This window comes from Nyctereutes procyonoides, unplaced genomic scaffold (assembly GCF_905146905.1).
Source record: "Nyctereutes procyonoides isolate TBG_1078 unplaced genomic scaffold, NYPRO_anot_genome, whole genome shotgun sequence".
NCBI classification, from domain to species: Eukaryota; Metazoa; Chordata; class Mammalia; order Carnivora; family Canidae; genus Nyctereutes; species Nyctereutes procyonoides.
The window spans coordinates 14,636,808-14,661,224 of NW_026575044.1; the positions used below are offsets into that span (position 1 = coordinate 14,636,808).

Genomic DNA, 24,417 nt, shown 5'->3' on the forward strand with positions numbered 1-24,417 from the left:
ACAGGGAGGTGTGCTTGCCTTAGAGGGACGCTGGGCTCCTGGGCTTTGCACTTCCGGAATTAAGTACTAGCAATAAAATCAGTAACTCTGTCCTGTGAGTCCTGCAAGCAGGTAGGTCCTTCTCAGAAGTCAACCTGGGGGGTACCTGGGGGGGTCAGTTGGTTTCGCGGCTGATTTTGGCTCAGGTCATGATCTCCGGGGTCCTGAGATGGAGCCTGGAGCCCAGTCCCCACCCACCCACCCCGGCTCAGCAGAGTCCGCTTCTCCCTCTGCCCCTCCCCCAGCTCATGTGCTAGCGCTCCCTCTCTCTCAAACAAAATCTTAAAATTTTTTTTTTAATTAAAAAAAAAATGCCAACCTGGAAGCTGACGTGGACAGATAGGTGGCTTTTGTCTGTACTTACCCCTGTGCCACTAAGGGACAGTGCCTGGCATAGACCCTCCTGGGTCCTCTTCTCCATGCCCGACACCTGGTAGGTGCCCAAGCAACGCCTGCTGAATGAACACTAGCCCTCTGCTTATGCCTTTGGCCTTTTGACTTTTTTTGTTTTTTTGGCCTTTCGACTTTTGGAATTGGGCTGCTAGTCTATGGCAATTGACAAGCAGATCAGAGGAGGGGAGGGAGTTTCAGGACCCCCCTGTCCTGCCCACAGCGAAATCTCCTGTGCCTCACACTGAGAGACAGAGCCACTACAGCTGAGTCAGGGGGGCGGGGGTGTTGGGAACCTACCATGGAACGGGGTGTCTGGGGAGTAGGGCGGGAAGTAACTGTGCTTACTAGGGCTTTCTTGATCTGAGGCTAGAAGCCCAGCTCTAGCCCTGCCTGCAGGACTCTAGTGGATTAATAGTTTACTCTCCAGGGGGAAGGAGCAAGCAGGTTAAATTTTGAACCATCAAAGGGTTTTCTGTGTCCTGTTCCCCCCAGGGCTGGGAGAAGGCAGCGGATCAGGGTATCTGGCTCTCCCTTCCTTCCCATTCTTTATTATCCGGCTCTTTGGGGATCTTCCTCTGGTTGTCCCCCTTTAGGAGATGTAGGGCCCCAGGCCTAGCCCCAGGAAGCCCCCAGGCAGTCGCTGTGCCTAGCAGGGCAGCTGGGGTGGTTGCAGGGAGTGGTTCCTACCCCAGGGCTCGCTGACAGCCCACATTGGCAGAGCCCCACCTGCCCCAGCACCTCACTCAGGTTTCCAAGACAGCAGAGGGAGTAAAAGGACAAACTTAATTTCCCTGGGACCCCCATCTAATTGCTTCCTTTCTTTGGCTGTGTTGGTGGAGGGACAGGTATGGGAGTGATGGTGAAGAACACTGTTGCACCATTTCTTTCAAAGCTAGCCGTGTACTGTCTTCAGGAGCTTGTTTTCTGGGTGAGGAAAGAGCTCCTACTCTGTAGGGTGACACAGGTGCTTTGAGGACTTGGCTCCTCCTCCGGCCCTGTGACCTTGAGCAAGTTAGGGAACCTCTCTGTGCTGTTCCTTCATGTGTAAAATGGGGATGGCTGTGAAGATCCCACTCTCCTGCAGGCTCCAGATGCTGGAGGAAATGGACATTGGGGACCTCAAAGCCTCTGTCTCCAGCCTGTGGCCCAACACCTGCTTTGTGTGCACTGAGCCTCAACATCTGTGGTCTCTTCTTCGTACTTCCTGAGATTTTGAGACCCAGTTGCTTTAAATCAGGAGTCTGCAAACTTTTTCTGTAAAGACCCAGATAATAAATATTTTAGGCTTTGTGGGCCATATGGTCTCTGTCGCAGCTACAACTTTGCTGTCGTAATGCAGAAACAGCCACAGACCATATGTAAGTGAATGAGCATGGCTGTGTTCCAAAACAACCTTTATTTATGAACACTGAAATTTGAATTTCATGTAATTTTTATGTATCACAAAGTAGTGTTCTATCTTTGATTCTTTCCCCAGCCATTAAAAAAAAAAAAAGATCGCAGGATGGGTTTGGCCCACAGTCCTCTAGTCTGCGGGCCACCACCTCTTTACCAGAGCAGCCCTCCCTCCATCAGGAGCTGATTGGTGGGGGTCCCTGGCCCTTCTCGTTGGATGTGTTGGATGTGGGTGGCTCCAGGTCTTCCCATCAGCAGTTGTTCATGGCCAGGAGTCCCCATCATAGCTGCATTACCATCAGCCCACAACATGCTGTCCTTTTTCTGAGAGAGAGCTGCGGGATGGCTATCTTTTGATGCCGATTTCTGCTTTCTCCCCGGGCCTTTCAGTCCCTAGCTCTCTGATTCTCCATTCCCAGCCTCTAAATGAAAACCATGAGACCAGCCTTTCTGATGTCCCCAGCACACACTCAGCACCACGTCAGTCACATTCTGTACACAGTATCATCAAGCCTCTCAACTTGCAGGGTCAGTATCGTTCCCATTGTACAGATGGTTCTGAAGCTCGAAAGCGCTGAGCAAGTTTCCCAGGTCATGTGGCTCACGAAGGTGGCAGAGCTAACCAGCCCAATGGGTTTTGGAGCCCCAATAGCACCATGAGGAAATTACGCCTCAGGATTTTGAATAACGGAGGTCTCTCCCCTGCCCCTCCTCTCTCTCTGTTAAAGTACTGTGTGCTCTGACCCCAGCACTCTGGCGTGCCCAACCATCCACTGATTGGATCAGGGGCAGGAGATGCTGGTAGGGAAGCCATTCAATCCAGAGATAAGAAGACTCCTTGCTTTCCTCTCATGCCTTCCTCTCGAGCATCTGACCCCAGGCCTATTTCAGAATCTCTGATCTCTGCTCTGTGGAAGCAGTGATGTGACATGATGGGATCTCATCTGGGGGCTAAATAAAGCCATTGTGTGAGAGCCAGCCCTGGCTGCTGCCCTGCACCATCTCCTAAGCTCAGGAGGTTGGGGGAGACAGGTGGGCCCTGGTGGGAGCTGGTGGAAGAGAGGTCAGGGAGAGAACACAACCATGAAGCCAGCTTGCATTTCAGAAAGTGGACAAGGAATGTCTCTGGGAGGGGTTGAGGCAGCTTTGCTACACTTCATCTCTTTGAAGGACAGAATAGAAATTATTGATATTTCAGCGTGGATGGGACGGGTGGAGTTTAGAGAACAGGACATATGGAGAGAAATGGCATGAAGATATGAGGCAGAAGGAGCCGCACAGGTTCCATTTGCACAGAGGGCGGAGGCCAGGAATTAACAACATGAGTGCTGGGAAAAGGTGGGTCCCCAGAAGAGGCCAGGTTCCAGCTGGTTTGAGCTAGAGGAAGAAGGGCAAGATTTCAGGATCAGAGATATGTGCCCAGCAGGCCAGGGCAGCAAGTACCCTCTCCAGCCGGCAATATCCCTGGGGATGGAGAGGGCAAGGCTTTAGTCCATGCATCTCACTAAGCTCACTCAATCCAGCCCCACGGACCCCACTGGGCAGGAACAGCAGGCAGAAGCTGGGGTTGGCTAACTCCAGTGCGTTTGCCACTTCCGTGAGGTCTCTGTCCTGTTTCCAGCCTCTGTTCTTCTTTTCCTGGTGAGCACCCCGGTTCCTCCTCTGGCTTCCACCCCAGGCTCTCACAATACTCCACCCTCCCTGCCCCTGAGTATCAGCTTTGGGGACCACTGGATGGAGGTCTGGGCTCTGGCCCTCCAAACTGCTTGCTCCCCAAGGAGCTCCCATTTCCCCTGAGCACATCAGATGGCACAAGGCCTTGTCACAGACAGACACACAGAGGGCACCTGTCCTGGTGGTCAGCTGAGGGGCCCTCTACGTGGCCTCCAGGTGTGGGGAGCATGGACTGATTTCCCAGGCCTCTCCTGGTCTGTCTTCAGAGCCATAGTGGGGCCGCAGGGGCCATCTGCTCAGCCACTTCCTTCCCTGTGGCAGACAGGGATGGTGCAGCACCTCTCAGCAGTGGACAGGTGGCGGTGACAGTGGGAAAAGTGGCTTGAAGGATCAACTTTCCAACAATACAGGACCTGGGGAAGGCAGAAAGCCTGGGAGGAGGTGGAAGGCTCTGGCTCAGTGGTTCCTGGGCCCTCTAGGCCCTGCCAACAGCTCAGGAGCTGGGGGTGCCCCGGGACCAGGAAGAAGGGGAGCCTCATTTGCAGAAGGCCACCAGAGACGGGGCCAGGAGTGAGCAGCACGGACACCTGCCATGATAGAGGAGAGGCCCCAGCCCGCCTCAAGCACTTCTATACTCAGGTATTTGGTACTTCTCTCTGGAGTGGGGCTTATCACTTCAACTCTGAGAGTTCCTGAAGGTTCTTAACTCCGAGACACACCGAGACAGGCCGCGGGGGCCACCAGGAGTGCTGGGTGACAAGAACAACCCCTGGGGTGATGTGGGGAGGCACGGGAGAAGAGATTTTGATGTGGCTGCTAGCAATGCCTTCTCTCTGCTCCCTGGAGAGAGGACTTTTCGCTCTGTCACTTCCCACATGACCAGCCTTGGAAGGAAGAAACCAGAACACTTTCTTGTGAGCCTTCCTCCTGTTCCTCAGTCTGCCCAGGCTCTTCCTGCCCTGCTTGGCCAGATCCTACCTCTCACCCTCTAGGCTCTCAGGCTGCTGCCTTCCTTCCATTGTCTCACTGAGCTCTCCGAATGGCTCATCATCCTTGGATGCACAAAGCCTTCTGTTGCATCTTCTCTTGTGGCACAAGCCACTCTGGCCACTTAGTAATTTGTGATGTGGGCTTTGGTCTCTGTGTATGTGCACATGCACACACGCACGCACACACATCACTGTGAATTCCTTGAGGACAGGAATGGTATCTCTCTCTCTGCTTGGCTAGGTTCTCTGCCGTAGCGGTGCCCAGGAACTAGAAGGGTAATGAGTGAATGAGGATGTCATCATGCTCCAGAGAGAACACTAGACTGCAGGTCAGAGAAGTTGGCATCTAGACGCTCATGTGTCCTGGAGCCAGCCGCTGTCCAGTGCTGTGCCTCTGTAAAGGGAGAGCCGGCTATGACACTCCTCAGTTCCAGGTTCCAGGATTCTAGAACTTCTCTCACTCAATCTCTGTCTTCTTGACACAGACTGGCCTGTGTGTGCCTCCCATGAACGGAGACATCCCAGAGGTGTTCCTTGCTGGTGGAGACCTGGTGCCCCAAGGCCACACTCGCCGCTGTCTGTCTGTGGTTGAGTCTGGAGAGCAGCTGGAGGAAGAAGAGGAGGAGGGAAATACGGAGGAGGAGGGGAATGGCTTTCATCCCATGCCCCTCCGAAGATCGGGGGCCTTCCGTGCCCACGCCCACAACCACAACCCCTTCAAGAGACACAGTTGGGGGCCAGGCAGGGAGCTCCGGGATCCACTGAGCAGGTAACCCCCAGGGGACCTCCTGCCTCCTGTCTAGACCTAGACCTAGGAGAAGGTGATTGGGAAGGCACGCCTGGAGCTGAGGACACCTGGGCACTCCCTGGACATTCCAGACCCCGTGTCTCTGGGGTTCTTGTTGAGGATGACCTGCCTTTAAAAGTGCAGCTCTTCCTGTGGTCCTGGCTCCTCTCCACCTGGTCTCAGGGGCTGGTGGGGAAGGTACGGGGTTGGGGAGATATCGCCTCCACCGCCCACTCTGGGTTTCATAGAACCATAAAAGGAATCAGAGCTGGAAGGGACGCAGGTATTATGTGGCCCAAACTCCTCACTTTACAGCAGAGGAAAGCTAGGCACAGACAACTGGGAGGTTCCTGAGAAGTGCCCCCGGGGTAGGGGGGAGCATTGCTGATTCCAGGCTGACACAGCCCTGGGATGTTTTGGACATCACAGTAGAGCCCTTGCAGTAGAGGAGTAGTGACTCTTGCTCACAGGCCTGTGCATCTGATTGGCAGAAGACAGGGCCCAGCTCTCCTCCTCTTCTGGAAAACCCCTGACCACTTCCCCAAAGACAGAGGAAGTCAGAAAGAGAAGATCTGGGGGTCAATGTGGAGAGCTCAGTGTGGGTGGTCATTGAGAGGGCCCACCAGCCACGGAAGGGCACTGACTCTCTGCTCTGGCTGCGGTCCCACGGACAGGTTCCCTTAGCTCAGGTGAGTCACTCCTGGCACAGCTGGCTGAGCTGGGCGGAAGGGGAGGACTCTGTGCCGTGTCCCTGAACTGACCTGGGTGGCAGCTCAGGTGGAAGCCTTGCCCACCGGGGTCATGGAACCTTTCCAAGAGCAGCCAGCTGAAGGCAGAGATGCCATGGGTGCCCCTCATGTAGTGCCAGCTGTATCTCAGGGTCTTTAAGGGGTCACCGTTCACCGCCAGGCACTAACTCTGCCCCTTGGAGTCCAGGGCTGAGGAGGGCAAAGCTGGGCATCAGAAACCAGGCAAGGAGTGAGTTTCCAGCTTGCCCTTGCCCTTGGCCTCTGCCAAGTCTGGCTTCCTTCTGGAGGATAGTTCTGTCCCGTGGCCAGCAGGGGCCACCCTTGCCCGCAGCTTTGCCACAGTGCAGCCCTGCTGGCGGGCAGTATGGGTCTGGGCCACATCTATGCCGACAGGAAGGGCTGGGCTGAGCGGTGTTCCTCTCTGGTGCCTGGCACTAGCCCCTAGGTACAGAGGGCAAGTGGTGGTGATGTGTGTTTCAGGAGCGAACCGCAGGCTTCGGGATGTATGGGCTGCCAGGAGGCCCCCTCATCGCAGAGCCAAGAGGAGCTGGACGCTTTTCTGGGATTGCAGTGCCAAGGTGGCCAGCCTTCCTGCGGGGTATGACAAGAGTCCCCAAGGAGGCCAGCGCCTTCCTCTCACCCACCCACCCCTGCCCCCTTGCCTGTTCCGCCACTACTCTGTGCCTCTTCCGTCCTGCCAGCTGTGGCTCTGTCTGTGCCCAAGCATCCTTCTGACTCCATCTGGCTGAAGCCATGTCTACTGTCTGCACTTCTCTGTCTGCCTCCCTGGTCTCTGTGCCCTGTCCCCTGCTCTTGGTGTCCCGCCTCTGCCTCTTTCGATTCTCTGTCCCCATCTTTCTGTGTCTGAGCTCTGCGCTGATGTGAAAAGGCCTCTGCTCCCCTCACTGTGACATCCACTTCTTTCTGTGGACCCCACATTTCTCAACATTGGAACTGAACTTATGATATATGGGATGAAATGAGGCATCTGGTGCCCTGAAAAACAGTGGATTTCTAAGGATATAATCATAGAATTATCAGGTGAGAAAGGGTATAGAGTCTGCCCAGGCTTCTGGCCTAAGGGAGCACATCTGGGGGATCCCAAGCCAGGACCTAGAGACCCCTGAGGATACACAAGGCCTCTGGAGGCCCCCCTGGGCCTGCTCGATATTTTTAAAAAAAAACTCAGTTGCTTAACAGACTGAGCCACCTAGGCACCCCATTTATTCATATTCTTATTGGCCATGTACATATCTTCCTTTGTGAAATATCTGTTCAAGCCTTTGTTCAGTTTTTAAAAAGATTTTCTTTTTTTTCCCCAAAGATTTTATTTATTTATTCATGAGAGACATAGAGAAAGAGGCAGAGACATAGGTAGAGGGAGAAGCAGGCTCCTTGCAGGGAGCCCAAAGCAGTACAATCCAGGACCCCAGGATCATGACCTGAGCCAAAGGCAGATGTTCAACCACTGAGCCACCAGGTCGTCCTAAAAGATTTTATTTCTTTTTTTTTTAAGGTTTTATTTATTTATTCATGACAGACACAGAGAGGGAGAGAGGCAGAGACACAGGCAGACAGAGAAGCAGGCTCCATGCAGGGAGCCGGACATGGGACTCGATTCCGGGTCTCCAGGATCACACCCCAGGCCGAAGGCGGCACTAAATCCCTGGGCCACCGGGGCTGCCCCCGAAAGATTTTATTTCTAATTAAGCTCTGTACCCAATATGGGGCTCAAACCACTGCTGAGACCAAGAGTCTCAACACCTCTGACTAAGCTGGCCAGGCACCCCAACCTTTTGCCCACTTTTTAACAGCTTCTCTTTTTCTTATTGATTTGTAAGAGTTCTTTATTAAAAAAAAAAAGAATTATTTATTTATTTATTTATTTATTTATTTTAAAGATTTTATTTATTTATTCATGAGAGACACAAAGAGAGAGACAGAGAGATAGAAGGAGGAGAAGCAGGCTCCATGCAAAGAGTCTGATACAGGACTTGATCCTGGGGCCCCAGGATTACTCCCTAAGCCAAAGGCAGATACTCAACCACTGAGCCACCCAGGTGTCCCAGATTGATTGATTGATTGATTGATTGATTTGAGAGAGTATGAATGCATGTGCATGCACAAGCAGGGGGCAGGGTGGGGAGGAGAGGGATAGAGAGAGAGCAGCAGACTCCCTGCTGAGCTCGGTGCCCTGGGTGGGGTTGGATCCCACAACCTTCAGATCATGACCTGAGCTGAGATCAAGAGTTGGAGCCCTAAGGACTTTAACTGAGCCTCCCAGGTGCCCCAAGAGGTCTTTATATATTCTGGATTTGTGTCCTTTGTCAGATATAAGTATTGTCAATATTTCCTCCAGTCTCTGACTTGCATTTTTACTTTAATAGTGTATTTTAATAAGCCTAAGTTTTCATTTAGATAAAATCAATTTTATCACATTTTTTTGCCAATATATCAACTTATTTTTCCCCACCTGATCCCCAATTTATTAAATTTTTAATGGTTAGTGCTTTGGGTCCTTTTTAAGAAATCCTGCTTATCCCATATGTTGGCAAATCGAACTTAAATAAAAACAAATGTAAACAAAAATAATAAATAAATAAATAAATAAATAATAAAAGACTAAAAAAAAAAAAAAAAGAAATCCTGCTTATCCCAAGAATGTGAAGATTTTTCTCTAGTGTTTTCATCTAGAAGCTTTATAGACTTAGCTTTCACATTTAGCTGTATGATTTATCTAGATTCTTGAGTGTGGTAGAAATCAAGGTTTTGTGTTTGCCCCCCCTATATATAAAGATACAGTTGCTTCATTAAAAAACCTTTCTTTCCCATCAAATTGCCATGGTGTCTTTGTTGAAATCAAGTGACTGTATCTGTGTAAGTCTCTTACTGGGCCCTGATCTTTTTTCCATTATCTGACTATCCCTATGTTAGTATCACATTGTCTTAATTAATGCAGCTTTTATTGTTAATCTTAAACATGTGGTAGTGTAAATCCTCCATTTTGTTATTTTCTTTTACGACCATATTATCTATTCTAGGTCTTATGCATCTCCATGTGAATTTTATTTTATATTTCTTTTTAAAAACTTTTTTTTAAAGATTTTATTTATTTATTCATAGACACACAGAGAGGCAGAGGGAGAAGCAGGCTCCCTGCTTTTTTTTAATTTTTTTATTTTTTTCATTTATTTTTTGATAGTCACAGAGAGAGAGAGAGAGAGAGAGAGAGAGAGAGACAGGCAGAGGGAGAAACAGGCTCCATGCAGGGAGCCGGACGCGGGACTCCATCCTAGGACTCCAGGATCACACCCTGGACCGAAGGTGGCGCTAAACCGCTGAGCCACATGGGGTGTCCTAAAAAACTTTTAAATATTTTATTTATTTTTGAGAGGGAGAGAGAGAGGGAGAGAGAGAGACAGAATGAGCACAAGCCAGGGGAAAGGCACAGACAGAAGCAAACTCCCTCTGAGCAGGAAGTCTGATGTGGGACACAATCCCAAGACCCTGGGATCATAACCTGAGCCAAAGGCAGTTGCTTAACTGACTGAGCCACCCAGGTGCCCCTCCTGTTGCATTTTTTTTTTAAATTTTTATTTATTTATGATAGTCACACAGAGAGAGAGAGAGGCAGAGACATAGGCAGAGGGAGAAGCAGGCTCCATGCACTGGGAGCCCGACGTGGGATTCGATCCCGGGTCTCCAGGATCACACCCTGGGCCAAAGGCAGGCGCTAAACCGCTGCGCCACCCAGGGATCCCCTCCTGTTGCATTTTTATTGAGATTATACTGAGTTCAAAGATTAATTTAGGACAAATTAACATTTTTTAAAAAAGATTTTATTTATTTGTTCATGAGAGACACACAGAGAGAGGCAGAGACATAGGAGGAGGGAGAAGTAGGCTCCTTGCAGGGAGCTCCATGTGGGACTCGATCCAGGACCCTGGGATCAACTGCCTGAGCCGAAGACAGATGCTCAACCACTGAGCCACCCAGGTGCCCCTGACATCTTTTTAATATTAAATCTTCTTACCCATGAAAAATAATATACGTCTCTATTTAGTTAGGTATTCTAAAGAAAACTATGTCTTTTATCAAAGCATGAGTTTTCTTCATACAGGTCTTGTCAATTTTTATTATATTTATTTCTAGGTAACTTACAGTTTTTGTTGCTATTATGAATGCTTTTTTTTTTGCTTTCTTATTTTTAAATTACATTTCCAAACTTTTTTCGTTTACAGAATGGAATAAATTAGACCTTGTATAATTGTCTTATACTCACTTATCTTGCTAAGCTCTCTCTTGTTTTCTGTTATAAAAATTTATCTGTGATTTTTTTTTCCTGAGTAGACAATTATGTCATCTTTAAATGTGCTTTGTTTCTTTTGTTCCAAGATTTATTCCTTTTCTTTCTTTTTCTTGCCCTCTCTGCTGGCTGGTATCCTACTGCAGTGTTGGGCAGAAATATGATTACGGGTATCCTTGTCTTTTTTTTTTAATGAAATAGCACCAGTGCAGTTTATTTTAATGCTTCTTTTCATGAGTATAGTATCCTTGTCTTTGACTTCAGAGGAAGTACATCTTATTGATATTGATTTTTGGCTGTACGTTTATAAAGGACACTTTTTTTATCAGGTTAAGGAAGATTTCTTTGATTCCTAAGGCTTTCACTTTACAGTAAGTGAATTGAATTTACAGTAAGTGGTATTGAATTTTATTCTATGCTTTTCTGCTTTTATGGAGATGGTTATATGTTTTTCTCCTTTAATATATTACTGAGGTAAATTAACTGTAAGGACTTTTCTCATATGTCACCCTTTTATTTTTAAAATGAATCCAACTTTGTCATGACAGATTATCTTTTTTTTATTTAAAGATTTTATTTATTTATTCATGAGATACACAGAGGGAGGGAGAGGCAGAGACACAGGCAGAGGGAGAAGCAGGCTCCATGCAGGGAGCCCGATGTGGGACTCGATCCTGGGTCTCCAGGATCATGCCCTGGGCCAAAGGCAGGTGCCAAATTGCTGAGCCACCCAGGGATCCCCCAGATTATCCTTTTTATACAGCGCATAACAAATCAACCCCAAACTTAATGGCTTAAAATGACTTTTTTCCCCCTCTCACTATTCTGTGGGTGAATAATTTGGGTTGACCTCAGCTGAGTATTCTGCTTACTTCACCTGGACTCACATGGCTGCAGGTGGCTGGTGGCTTGCATATGGCTGGTGGCCAAGGCTGGCCATATTCACATCTGCCATTTGTCAGGCTGAAAGTTGCGATACCTTGGTTGTCATTCACATGGCCTCTCCAGAGGTTGGTTTAGACTTGTTCACATGGAAATAGCAGTGAAAGTGGACAAGAGTGCAAGCTTCAGGGTTTCTTTTCTTTTCTTTTTTTCCCAGAGCTTATTTATTTTTAGAGAGAGAGAAAGAGAAAGAACAAGCAGGGAGAGGGGCAGAGGGAGAGGGAGAAACAGGCTCCCTGCTGAGAGGGGAGCTTGATGTGGAGCTGGATCCCAGGACCCTGAGATCACCACCTGAGCCAAATGCAGATGCCTAACCGACTGAGCCACCCAGGTGCCCCAACCTTTAAGGTTTCTTGAGGTTAAAGCTCAAAAATCATCTAAGCCCCTTCCACAACATTCTTTTTTTTTTTTTCTTCCACCACATTCTATTCATCTAGTAGAGTCACCGGCCAGCCCAGGTTCAAGGAGTGGATGGATACTTCCTTGGTGGAGGCAGCAGCAAATGCTTTGTAGACATTGAAAATCTACTTTGGTTTGCTAGTGATTTCTGTACTTAAGTTAATAAGAGAAATTGTCCCCAAATCTTGGTCACACTGTCTGTGTGCAGTTTAAGAATCAAGGTTATACTCACATTATAGGGAGAGTTAGAGAGTTTTCATTTCTATTCTTTGAAGAGTTTACATAAGATTTCTGTTCTCTAGTCCTTGAGATATCTGTAAAATGTTTTTGGCCTGGTGAGTTTTGTTTTGTTTTATTTTAAAGTTTTTTTTATTTATTTATTCATGAGAGACACAGAGAGAGGCAGAAACATAGGCAGAGGGAAAAACAGGCTCTACACAGGGAGCCCGATGTGGGATTTGATCCCAGCACTCCAGGATTATGCCCTGAGCCGAAGACAGACTCACCCAACCACTGAGCCACCCAGGCGTCCTTGTTTTGTTTATAGAAAAATTAACTACCGGGCTGCCTGGGTGGTTCAGCGGTTGAGCATCTGCCTTCAACTCAGGGCATGATCCCAGGGTTCCGGAATCAAGTCCCACATTGGGCTCCCAGCCTGTTTCTCCCTCTGCCTATGTCTCTGCCTCTCTCTGTGTGTCTCTAATGAATGAATAAATAAATCAAATCTTTAAAAAAAAGAAAAATATAAATTACCAATTCCATTTCTTTTGAAAATTTTTATTATTTTAAAAATTTATTTGCTCATGAGAGACACATAGAGAAGGCAGAGACATAGGCAGAGGGAGAAGCAGACTCCTCACAGGGAGCCCGATGTGGGACTGGATCCCGAAATTCCAGGATCACACCTGTGCTGAAGGCAAACACTCAACCTCTGAGTCACCCAGGCGTCCCAATTCCATTTCTTTAGTAGGACCATTTAGGCTTTCTATTTCTTCTAGATTCAGTTTTGGTAAGTTATATAGATATAGATACACACATTTTTGTAAGGAATTTGTCTGTTTTGTTTGCTTTTTCAAAATTGCTATCATAAAGTTGTGGGCAGTCTTCTGCCTTTCCAATCACTAGGTCTGCCTCACACTCTTCCTCAATTTGTGCCTTCCATCTGTCTGCCATTCTTACCGGAGTGATGTCTACAATTTTTAGTTTTATTGATCCTATTTTATGTTTACTACTTCCATTGATTTCTGCCTTTTTAATTTTTAAAAAATTTTTAAAGATTTTATTTATTTATTCATGAGAGACAGAGAGAGAGAGAGAGAGAGGAGAGAGAGAGAGGCAGAGACACAGGCAGAGGGAGAAGCAGGCTCCATGCAGGGAACCTGATGTGGGACTCGATCCCAGGACTCCAGGATCACTCCCCAGGCCAAAGGCAGGTGCTAAACCTCTGAGCCACCCAGGGATCCCCTAATTAAAAACATTTTTTAAAGTAATCTCTCTGCCCAATACGGGGCTCAAACTCACCACCCCGAGATCATGAGTCACATCCTCCACCAACTCAGGTGCCCTGATTTCTGCTTTCATCCTTATTGTATCCTTCCTTCTGTTTTCTTGGACATTGTTCTGTTGTTCTCTTTATAATTTTTTCAAGTTGGCATAGTTCATTAATTTTCAGCTTTTAAAATTTTTCAATGTAAGCATTTTAATGGCCTAAAAGTAGGGGGGGGGGGGGCGTGGGGGGGGGGGGAGGGGTAGGGGGGAAGGGGGGAGGGGGGGTTAACCCCGGAAATACCACTTTGGTTGGTGTGGGCCATGTCTCACAAACAAAACTTTTGATACTACAGTATCTAACCTCAAGACATATATCCCTACAAGAATTACTCACCCACCCTAATAAAATAAAATCTTAAACACTACATCACGATCATTACCCCCCCCCCCCAGTGGCATAGCCCACCACGCCCAGCGTGACCCTGCTACCCCAGCACCCCAGCAAGCGCCCACCCATGTTAGCCCCCGTCCCCACACAAACCAAACTCTAACCAAATAGACTAAAGAACTCCGTACATTCTTACACATCCGACCTAATATAAAATAAACCGTCTCCCTACAATCCAAAAAAAAAACCCCGCAAAACAAACTTAACACAACCCATAAAAATCCATGTATCACAAATCCTCCCACTTTCCTCGGGCGTGCCTTCTCCCACTTGCCTCTGGCTGCCTCCTGCAACTACCCTGCGCCATCTAGAAATGTTCCACACCACATCACCATTCCAGTTCAACATCCCATATCTTGCCCCCTTCCTTCATCACCCCCCCTTTACCGCAAGCAGGTTGCCCCGCCCCTCAGACCACAACCATACGCCCAGCGCAATAACCCCCCCCCAAACACACACACTACTCGCGATTAAAATAAACCCCCTCCCCCCCTAATAAACCCCACACCTCCCCCTTGCACCACCTTTATGTTCCACAGTAGTATCCCAACAGAACAAAGCAGTTCCTCGGATGACCAGAACGTACCTTGGTCCTGGGAACTCAGGCTCCGTCTTCAGGCCACTCAATATTCAGCGGGGGAGGGACTGCTTTCTTCTCCTCTGTCCTCTCATGTATCACACTTACTCTTCACTCAGTCTCTCTCTCACCCCCCCTAGGCTTGTGGTGCAATTGTGGCTCACTCTCGACGGTCTACTCCACAAATACATACCACACCTCTAACCCCCGCCAGCCACACCCCCCCCCAACAGCACAGGCCCAGAACCATACCCCCAGTCCCCAGAAAAGACCTACTCGGCAGCCTACAATTCAGAAAACCTCACAGCACCCACTGATGCTTACCCCGAGCCGACACCCCCACCAACGCAGCCTCCTGATTAACCCACCGACCCTCCTCAACCCCACCACCTTGCCCCACTAACACGTACAACGGCATTTGCCGTCCACAACCCCATAACTCGATGTGTCCAAAAAAAATAACTCCGGCAAATACATATAAACCAAACTTTACATCATACACCCCGGCCACCCCAGTGGTGCCACAACCCCACCCCCGCCCACACACGCAAAACAAGCACTACCTCTCTACTTAACTACGCCCCAGACTGAGCCCCCAACTCAGGCCACCAACACCTAAATGAGGCAGAAATCACTTCACATGCATGTAACCATTAGCGTGCCCAAAGCTCTAATTAAGTGTATTTGCGAGTTTATTATGTGATTTAAAAATCTATCTTTCACCCCACACAAATAAGTTAGAAGAGAATCCTCCATATATGATTCGGAGCGACTTGGAGGAGGTAGTACCATTACAATTGCAGCATACAATATTGTGGAGACTCGACAATAACACAAGATACCTAAATAACCCAGTGGTGTGGGGGGTCCATACGAAAGGGATTTCATCACTTTCAGGGCTTGTTTCCTGTGATCTCTCTGATATGGATGATTTGAAATGTGTTAAAATATGCCTTATGGCCTGATATGTGACCAGTTTTTGTAACGCTTCATGTAGGCTTGAGAAAAATCTTTCTTTCCTAATGGTTGGTTGTGTGGCTCATGAATATTCCTGCTCCCTTTTGTCTTAAACCCAGACTGTCCAGGTCTATCATTTCCTTTCTATTACCTGACTGGCTTCCATAGTTTGAGTTTGTCATGCCTGGAAACTCTTCAGGGTTACATTTTTTCTAAGATATTTTCTGCATTGGGCTTGGACTGCAGCAGAGTGCTGAGAGCTGGCAGAAATGATTTGCCAGTGATTCAGGTGGAATGTTGAGGATGTGGGTAGTGCAGAGGGCTGGAGACCTGAGGACTTGAAGACAGACCCCCTGCGGAAAAGTGGGAGCATGGAGAGTGGGAACAGGAGAGGGATGAGGCCTGACTTTGTGTGAGGATTCTTGACATGATTCTAGGGTCGGAGTTGCTGTCATCCATCTGCTGACCCTTTGGACCACTCGGCCACTGGCATGCTTTCCAAGTCTGTATCCATGAGTGGCATCAATTGCCTCTTGGGCAGCTCTGATCCAGCTGGTGAGTAGGGGTGGAGGAGAGGCACCCCATCTGTCTCACCATTACCCCTCAGAGCCAGCTGTTGAGTCTGCATGTCCTGGGTTCTGTTTAACCACACACCCTTTGAATTCAGGACTTTGGCTTCTGAGACTTTCCTTCCAATGAAGGAGGACATAGGAGAGATTGTGGCTCTGCAGTTCCCTCTGTCACGGGTGATGGAGGACAGTTACCTGTGATGTACCTTGTCCCCATGACAAGGCACTGGGCACTGTGGTGAAACCTCTGCTCTCTCCATTCTGCAGAAACACAGCTGAGACCTCAGGCCCTGAGGCCTGTGCTCCATGGAGCCCTCGTGCTCTCTCAGTTCCCGGGCCCCTAAGTTCTTCAACTCTGCTGGGGTCAGGCCCCACCCTTTACCCCCTGCCTCCCTGCCCCCACCCCCACCCCACCCAGCGCCAGCCCTCTGAGGCAGCATGGCCCCTGCAGCTTGGGACCCTGATCCAGGTGGAGGGGGTGGGGGAGGCAAGCCTGGATCACTTCGTCCAGCTTCAGCTGGACACCTCTTGTCTCCTTTTGTGTTGGCAGGGAATTTATACCAGTCCTCTGCCACTGACCTTAGCCAAAGGTGAGTTCGAGACCCAGAGCCCTTCAAAGGCCTAGCCAGAAGAGGGGCAATGGGACTGGACCACGGATGTCGTGATTCCCGGGGTCTCTGCTTTCTGAAATCTTGTTCCACTTAATGTTTTCCTTAGGTATTTATGTTGGTATGTATGTATTTAGAGCAGGTGTGCAAGCTGGTGGAGGGAGAGAGGGAGAGAAAATCTCAAACAGACTCCTTGCTGAGTGTGGAGTGCTCAGTCTTGCAACCCCGAGATCATGAGCTGAGCCAAAATCAAGAGTGGGACTCACCACTGAGCCACCCAGGCGCCCCTCCCCTTAGCACTTCTGATCAAAGCCTCCAGATATCTTTCTCCCTGAGCAGCACAAGAATTCACCGCCTTCTCCCTCATTGGCCAGGGAAGGTTTAGGTTCCCAGTAGCCCCAAAGGAAAAGTAGCATCCAGACCCCAGGTGGTCAGATGAGTAAGACAGTGGGAGTTGCTTGTTATTGTCAGTGCCAGAAAGGTGAGTGGGCAGATTGGCTGTTGGACAGTCTTACGGAGAGACAGGGACCAAGGATCCCATGGATCTGCTTCGGAGGTTCAGATAATTGACCAATGAGGAGTGGCCCTAAGGAGAGCTCCGGTGGCCGGGGGTTGGTGTGGGGGGCAGGGGCTATGGGCCTAGCTCAGGAATATTGGAGGAGTCTGGAAGATTTCTGTAGCCAGAAAAATAAGCGCACAAAATCAGCACCTGTTTGTTTGGCTCCTGGTGCTGAAGCCTGGTGAGAGCGGCTGGGCCCCCGGACAATGTGGCTGGATGCGCTTGCCATGGCCCTTTAAGATGCCAAGCTCTGATTTGTGGTCCTGAAAATCTCTAGCTGACACATCCTGCTGGCTCTGCGTTTGGGATTAGCTCATGGGATGGGGCTGATGAAATCCCAGGAAATCCACTCCTCATTGGCTTCAGGCCCAGAGGCCCTTTCCAAACAGCACAGAGGGTCGTACACAGGGCTCTTGTGTTTTGAGGGGAACATGCCCTCCCCTGGAGAGCCCTTACCCCATATCTTTCACGGGAGAGCAGTGCAAGAAGAGATCGGGCCTGAGTTAGGTAGGAAGGGGGTGGTCTGTCTTTATCTGGGAGGAGCCTGTAGTTTCCCTCCCAGGTGAAGGGCCTGGGCAACAGTGTCCTGTCCACATCTGTCCTGTCTGGGAAGTGAGGGTGGGCTGAGGGGTCTCTCTCCAGGCCGTCCTTGGACCTCCTTTCTCCCCTCCTGGGCCCGGCACCTTCACCAGCCATGGCTATGGGAGCATCATCTTTCTCTTCCCCGTCTCCGTCTCCACCTCTTTACCTCTTCTTTTTCTCTCTGCAGCTGTGGCCAATTGGAAGGAGGCTTGGGTACCTGGGTAGGCTCCCCGCTGCAGCGTACCTTCAGCTTCTTCCTGAGCATGACCAGAAAGGCTAAGGTAGGAGTCGGTGGGAAGTAGAAGGCCTGGCCCCCCTCCCCTCCCTGCTTCCCTTCCTCCTCACCCCACCATCCGCTCCCCTCCCCAGCTTCCTGGGGAGACAGACACTCAAGGCAGTGGTTCAGTTTGAGGGGCCACCTGCCAGTTCTCCCAGTCTCTGTCCCACATCCCCGGAGGAGTCACATTTCCTCAGCTCTCCCCGTGCAGACGGCTGGAAGGAGGGGGTAGGGAAGGAGCCTCAGAAGCTAAGCTGTGGCCCAGCCCTTCCTCCCTCAAGGCCTCCAGTAGCTACAGAGGTGGGCAGCAGAGATCTTAAGCATTGGATAAAATCATGATAATAATTATAGCAATACCTTTTACTTCGCAGAGTATTAGGGTTTGCAAAGTGCTTTTACACTTCTAATTGTATGGGTGGATGTGGCAGCTGACGGAGTGAAATTAGACCACAGGCAGAATGGAAGGCCTGGAAAGTATGTGGTTATGGAAACACATGCACACCCTGTGTGTGGGGCCATGACCAGTTCGGACCCCAGGAAGGTGCAGGTATTCTGCTCTCTCCTCTATTACCAACCCCAGCTCCGTGAAACCAGGTGCTCTGCCTGCTGCTTGAGTGCATTTCCACTTTCTTCATTTACTGGCAGAATGAGCCATCCCCTTTTCTTCTCACAGCCTCCCCAGGTATACAAGTACTTTCCAGCCTGGGGTGGCTTCTGAGCCCTGGGAGGAGTGCCAGAGAAAACATCCTCCTGTTCACCTTGGGGAGCATGGGATTCTCACCCAGAAAGGTTGCTGGGCTCCTCCTGGCCCCACCCCCGGTGCCAGGACTTGCTCCTCTGCCAGCCTCATAGCCAGGGCTCCTCTTTCTCTGGGTGCACCGAGAAGGCAGAGATGTCACCCGCTTGCTAGCAGCTTCTCACCATGTGCTGCAGTGGGGAGTTTGAGGCATGGGACCAGGTGGTCTGAGAAGCGGAGGAACAACCAGAGAATCTTCAAGTTTGGGGTGGGTGAGGGCAGTGGGGCAGGGAGGCTTCTTCTCTCCCATGGTGGGGGCCAGGCTCTCTGGGAACAAGGCAAATGGGGAGACCTGGGGCCTAGGGCCAACCTGCCAGCTCAGCTCAGGGCAGGAGAGTGTGCTGGTGGAACCACCTTTCTTCCTGTGGTCAGGATGGGCAGGGGGAGTCGGTACTGCCCTGGGCCCTCAGGATCCTGCATCTGCCCAGGCTTGGCCCACGTTTGGTGTGGGTTAAATAACTAGGTGGAGGGGAGTGTGGGCTGTATGGAGCTCAGACAGGTGGCAGGAAAGAGCCAGAGCAGTCAAGACCTGGCCTACTGGCCCTTACTCACCAGGGTTTCTGGTCCAGTCCTCTTCCACCCTCCTGAATGTGTGTGGCTGCCTCTCTAATCCTCCTCTGCCCCTCCTCCCAGCCTAGGATAGCTCCTGAGCAGGTAAACATGGGGGTGGGGCTGGAGAGAAGTCCAGCAATGAGAGAGGAAGTGGCTCATTCCTTCCTATTTGACCAGAGTCATCATGGTGAACAAAACACTTCTCCAGAGGTCATCTCATTTCATTCTTATAACACCCTGGCAAAGATAAATACTTTATTTATTTATTTATTATTTTTTTTAATGTTTATTTATTTATGATAGTCACAGAGAGAGAGAGAGAGAGAGAGGCAGAGACACAGGCAGAGGGAGAAGCAGGCTCCATGCACCGGGAGCCCGACGTGGGATTCGATCCGGGGTCTCCAGGATCGCGCCCTGGGCCAAAGGCAGGCGCCCACCCAGGGATCCCTATTTATTTATTTTTAAAGAGAAATATTTTAATCTCCATTTTGCAGACAAGATAACTTAGAGATCCCACAGTTATTATGAGGCAGAGCTGTATTGCAGAGCCAGAGCGTTGACTCCATGCTTCTGCCTCTGTCTGGAAACTTCCCTAACCTGCTTTTCCCCTCTCTTCCCTGTTTCCACCATCTCCAGCTGGATGGCCACTGGAGTCAGCTATGCCTCAGTCAGCCTGTCCTGGAATATACAGGGTCTGGAGCGATAAAAAGAACCCACACACACTCGTGGGCTCTGTAGCACTTGGGCCCGGGGAATCCCTCTGGCTCTGACTGTCCATCTGGTGGCCTAGACTCTGACATGAAGCTCCTGCCTGGGACAGCCTCCCCACCCATGAAGTGTGGGGAACACATTTGTCAAGTTAAATGAGCTATTTTATTGTATTCATTTTAAAGATTTTATTTATTTTTGAGATTTTTATTTACTTATTTTAGAGGGAGAGAGAGAAAGCGTCCACTGGGGGAGGGACAAGGGGGAGAGAGAAGGAGGGGGAGAAAGAATCTTGAGCAAACTCTGCCTTGAGCATGGAGCCCAATGCAAGACTCCAGGCAGGGCTTGATCCCACCACTCCGAGATCATGACCCCAGGTGAAACCAGGAGTTGGATGCTCCACGGACTAAGCCATGCAGGTGCCCCTTAGGATTTTATTTGTTAAGTATCTCTACACCCAGTGGGTCTTGAACTCACAGATCCCGAGATCAAGAGTCACATGCTCTGGTGGTGACTACTTTCAGATTCTGGCAGAAATTAGAGTTGCCTTTCGTTCTGGGCCATCTAAAAAAAATAGTTTCTGAAAATCTGGGAAGTATCACTGGATAGAAGTGGGATGGGGTTGGGGGGATTAGGATGCAGGTGGTTTGGTTTTGGAAGTGTTCCCGGGGATACAGAAGATGACTACTAAGTCAGGCAGCAGGCCTAGCTCAGTAAAAGCCCAGGTGTTTCCCAGGATAGACAGGTTTTCTACACTCATGCCTAAGCCCCTTCTTGGCCACTCATCTCCCAAGGGGAAGATGTGGGTGTAGGGTCAGGGGCCAGCTGGGATGCAAAGCCCCCTGGAGATGGGGGCAGAGGCAGAAAAAGGCTGGAATTTAGATCTGTTTCTTTCAGAGACCTTCTGAGTCTGAAGGGGCCTGAAAGCCCTGCCAAACTGTGAGATCCTGGTCCTGGCCACATGGCTGTGCCCCCGGGTGCCCAGACTGCAATATGTCCTTTTAAGATTCTACCCTTAGCCTGTGGCACTCTTCCACCACAGGCCTGGGAGAAAAGCTGAGATCCCAGCCACCCCTGGCCTATGGGTCCCCAGTGGGCGGAGTAGTGGGGCCAGGATTGTAGTTTCTGGTTGTCTGTTTTTAAATTTAGTACATTCTTCAGCCCTGCCTGCCCACTGGGGGAGATTAAGTCTGGGGTTCTGGGGAGCTCCTAGGGCTTTCCTGTAAGGTCGCCCCTGCAGGTAGGAGCCTGCAGGAACCAGCCTCCCTCCTGGCCCGTGGAAAGTCCTTTTTGCTATCTAGTTTCCATCCAGCCTAGAATGGGTCCGTCCCCTTTCCTTTTTTCTGGTCTTTGCTATACGCGGATCCTAAACAGTGGAAGCAGTGAAGAAGGTGATAAAGGAGTTGTGAAGCAGGAGGGAGACTGGAGCAGTGTGGGGGTGGTGCTGGGGGGTGAGGAGCCTAACCAGCTCAGCCAGTGGTGAGGCACTGAACCCAAAATAGTGGCTGAGGCTAAAATTGGCACCTACAAGAGTGCTGAGTTGGGCTGGGAACCTGCTGCCTGGCGCTGCTGCTGGGTTGTACCTCCTCTCCCTCCTTCAGGCAGGACCCTGCGAACATAGGATGCTCTGTTCCAAGGCTCTCCAGAGAAATGGACAGCCTGAGAGGCAGAAATGAACTGCAGTTTGGATGGTTACGGGCAGGGAGGGGGAGGGGTCCAGCATCAGGAAACTCAACACAGGTGGAGGTTGGCTCAGGCTGCGGCAAAAGGTCCTGAAAGAATGCCCCACTCCACCCTGCCTGTTGCGGGGAGACTGGCCAGACCCCAACTGCTACCCCGCCTGAGCGGCAACGTTGGAGAGCGGGGTTAGACACAAGGAAGGACTTCCCCGGCCTCCCAGCCTCCGGAGGAGGGGGCGGGGCCGGGGCCAGGGCCGGGGCCAGGGCCGGGCCGGGGCGGGGCGGGGCGGGGGGCTGGCGGGAGAGCTCTCGGGCGAGCACCCTCGCCTCCACGCCCGGTAGAGACCAGCCTTTTGCTTCTCCCGACTCTCCCCGCCCCCCCGCCCAGCCCCCAGCGGCGAGCGGGGCCTGGCGGCGCAGGCGGCGCAGGCGGCGGGGCTCCCTGCAGAGCGCGCGGGGCGGGGGCCGCGGGGCTCCTGAGCCGAGGTCGGCGGGGCGCGGGCGGGGCGCGCAGGACCGGCGGGCGGCGGCGGCGGCGGGGCGAGCGCCGCCCCCCCGCGCCCCGGCCCGCGGGCAGGCTCACGTTTGAGGAACTGCGCGGGGCGCGCGCGCGAGCCGCCTTCCTGTCCCGGGACCGCCCGCCGCCGCCGCCCCGACCATGTCTCGGATCGAGTCGCTCACGCGCGCGCGGACCGAGCGGAGCCGAGAGCTGGCGAGCAAGGTGGGCTCCGGGCGGCGGGGCGGGGAGGGGTGGGAGTGGGGGTGCAGGGGGGAGCGCCGGGGCGGGGGAGCGCCGGGGCCCGGGGCGGGGGGGCGCGCCGATCACGCCGCCTTGCCCCCCGGCCCGGCCGCCCCGGAAGAAAGTTGCTCCGGGCAGGGGCCGGGCGGGCGGAGGGAGGTGCGCGTGCCCGGGGGTCACCCCTCGGCCTCGCGCCCCGCGGTCGCCGGCGTGGTCGGCCCCCTTTGTCCGCGCCATCCGGCGCAGGGCCCGGCAGGGCCGGGTTCCCGGTCCCCCCCTCCGGCCCCCTTTCCGAGACAAAAGTCAGCCCCTCCTCCCCCCGGAGATGGACTTTCCAGCTGTGATTCACTTCTCCCCTCGGGTGGGCGGGTGGCTGGGGTCGGGGCGGCTGAGGGACCGCGCACTTCCTCTCCGAGACTTCACCCGCGGGCGCCGGGAGCAGAGGTCTTTGTGTAGTCGGGACCCTTCCCTCCGCCCTTAGGGGCCCTGAGCGCACCTGTTTCTGGGACTCGGGGTCTAGGTCCCCGTGACTGTCTGGCCCCCAGGCTTCCAAGAGCCCCCTGCTCTCCTGCGTGAAACTCTTTGGCTGACCCCCGCAGCAGGCATTGTGCCCCCTTCCCTCCTCCTCCTTTTCCTCCTCCTCTCCTCTGCTCTATCTCTTCATCCTGGGACCCATTCACCTACCATTTCCAGAGTCTGGGGTATAATTACCCTTGGCCCTTACTCCATCCCAAGTATCCTTTATCCCTGTCTTTGTACCCAGGCCCTCTCTCAAAGGCCATGACCTCTGCACACCCCAGGCCCCAGGAAATGAGGTGTAGGTGAACAAGTTAGAGCTGGGAGCGTTGGTACCTGCCCCAGGGCACCTCCCAGCTGCCCTGGACACACACCCTGTACCCATTTTCAGGAGGGCCAGGACCCCACCAATGTCTGGTTTAATCTCTGGCTTCCCTCTGACTCTGGTGCCCTGCCCCGAGTCCCAGCCTGTGCTCATCACCACCACCGTTACACTGGGCAGGAGGGCAGTGACCTTTGGGAGCCCTGGAAGATGGTGGAAAGCCCTCCCCATACCTCCTAGCTCCTAGCCTGGCTACCTGTCTTGAGGCTAAGTTGGGAGAGATTCCATCCTGGAACTTTTCCTTCAGGGGCTGGGGTGAGAGCCTGCAACAGGAACGCAACTGGGGATTTGAGTGGGGCCTGAGACAGGAAGTGTGCTGGAACAGGAGGGGTAGCAGCTGGGCTCCTCTCAACCCTGCCTGGGCCAGGCCCCAGCCCTGAAAGTCTGTTTATTTTTCAACCGTTTGAGCTGAGACCCTGGAGTAGAGCCAGGGGGGGCGGAGAGGTTTTTAAAATCCACGGAAATTTGGTTCCACCCTGAAAAGGAAAGCCAGGAGGGAGCCGTTGGGGGCAGACCTGGAGATGGCTGGAGAGGGCCTCTGGAAGGGTGGATACTGGGTCCTTTTTCACTGGGAGAAGCCCGGAGGGGGGTGTGTGCAGATACCTGGGTCCTCAGGCCTTGGTCATTTTTGGTATGATTGGTATGAGGTGACCGGAACTCCAGCAGCTTGGCTCTTTCTGTCCTGGGGCGGCCTTGGTTTGGGGAGTGGGGGGCTGGGGGGTTGAGTGGGTGGATCTGAGGGCAAAGCGGCTGCTGGAGGAGGGTGGTTGACGGTTTGGGTTGGTCGGAAGGGGAGGGCCGCCTCCGGAAAGCTGTGGTTACAGAAGGGGGGAGTTGGTGCTTGGCCAACAAACCCTGGATCCCCTCTCCCCCCTCCCCCAGCACACCAGCTGTCTCCTTTCTTTTTATACTGTGGTGGGAAGTAGAGGGGGCCCTGTTGGAAATGAGATTATTTGAGGAAGATGGTCTCCCCTGCTACCTATTCGGAAGGATGGGTCAGACCAAGCCCTGAGCCCACACCCCTGCCCTGTTCCTTGTCTGACACCCATGAGCCTCCCTAGAGAAGGAGAAATTTCGGGGGAGCATGCCCCTTCTCCCAGTCCTCCCCAGGGCTGTGTGGCCCCTTCCCCAAGCCTCTGGTCTTGTCTTCTCTTTCTCTCCACTGCTCATCCTCTCTGCTCTGCTTCCCACCTTCCCAGACTCAAACCCCACAGGCCTCTTTCCCTCTGGCCCCCTGTTCTCCCCCTCCTCCCCTAAATCCTAACCTTTACAAATCTCTCAGAACAAAGGGTCCTTTCCTGTCTAGG

At 51.8% G+C, this 24,417-nt stretch overlaps 1 protein-coding gene across 9 annotated transcripts in view; it reads left to right on the forward strand.

Moving 5' to 3' along the window:
- The first annotated feature begins 5,119 nt into the window (after positions 1-5,119).
- The window catches only part of ARHGEF2 (Rho/Rac guanine nucleotide exchange factor 2), a 40,589-nt gene continuing 21,291 nt past the window's right edge, over positions 5,120-24,417 (forward strand). For 4 of the 9 annotated variants that reach the window (XM_055324077.1, XM_055324079.1, XM_055324078.1 and 1 more), the window contains exon 1: positions 22,014-22,194. In XM_055324077.1, coding sequence (XP_055180052.1) covers positions 22,132-22,194 — 63 coding nt within the window. In that variant the 5' untranslated portion in view covers positions 22,014-22,131. Of the gene's footprint in view, positions 5,260-6,506; positions 6,625-15,580; positions 15,699-16,262; positions 16,303-17,282; positions 17,387-17,648; positions 17,743-22,013; positions 22,195-24,417 lie in introns of those variants that run through there. The other 5 variants (XM_055324075.1, XM_055324073.1, XM_055324072.1 and 2 more) reach the window with 3 other exon arrangements.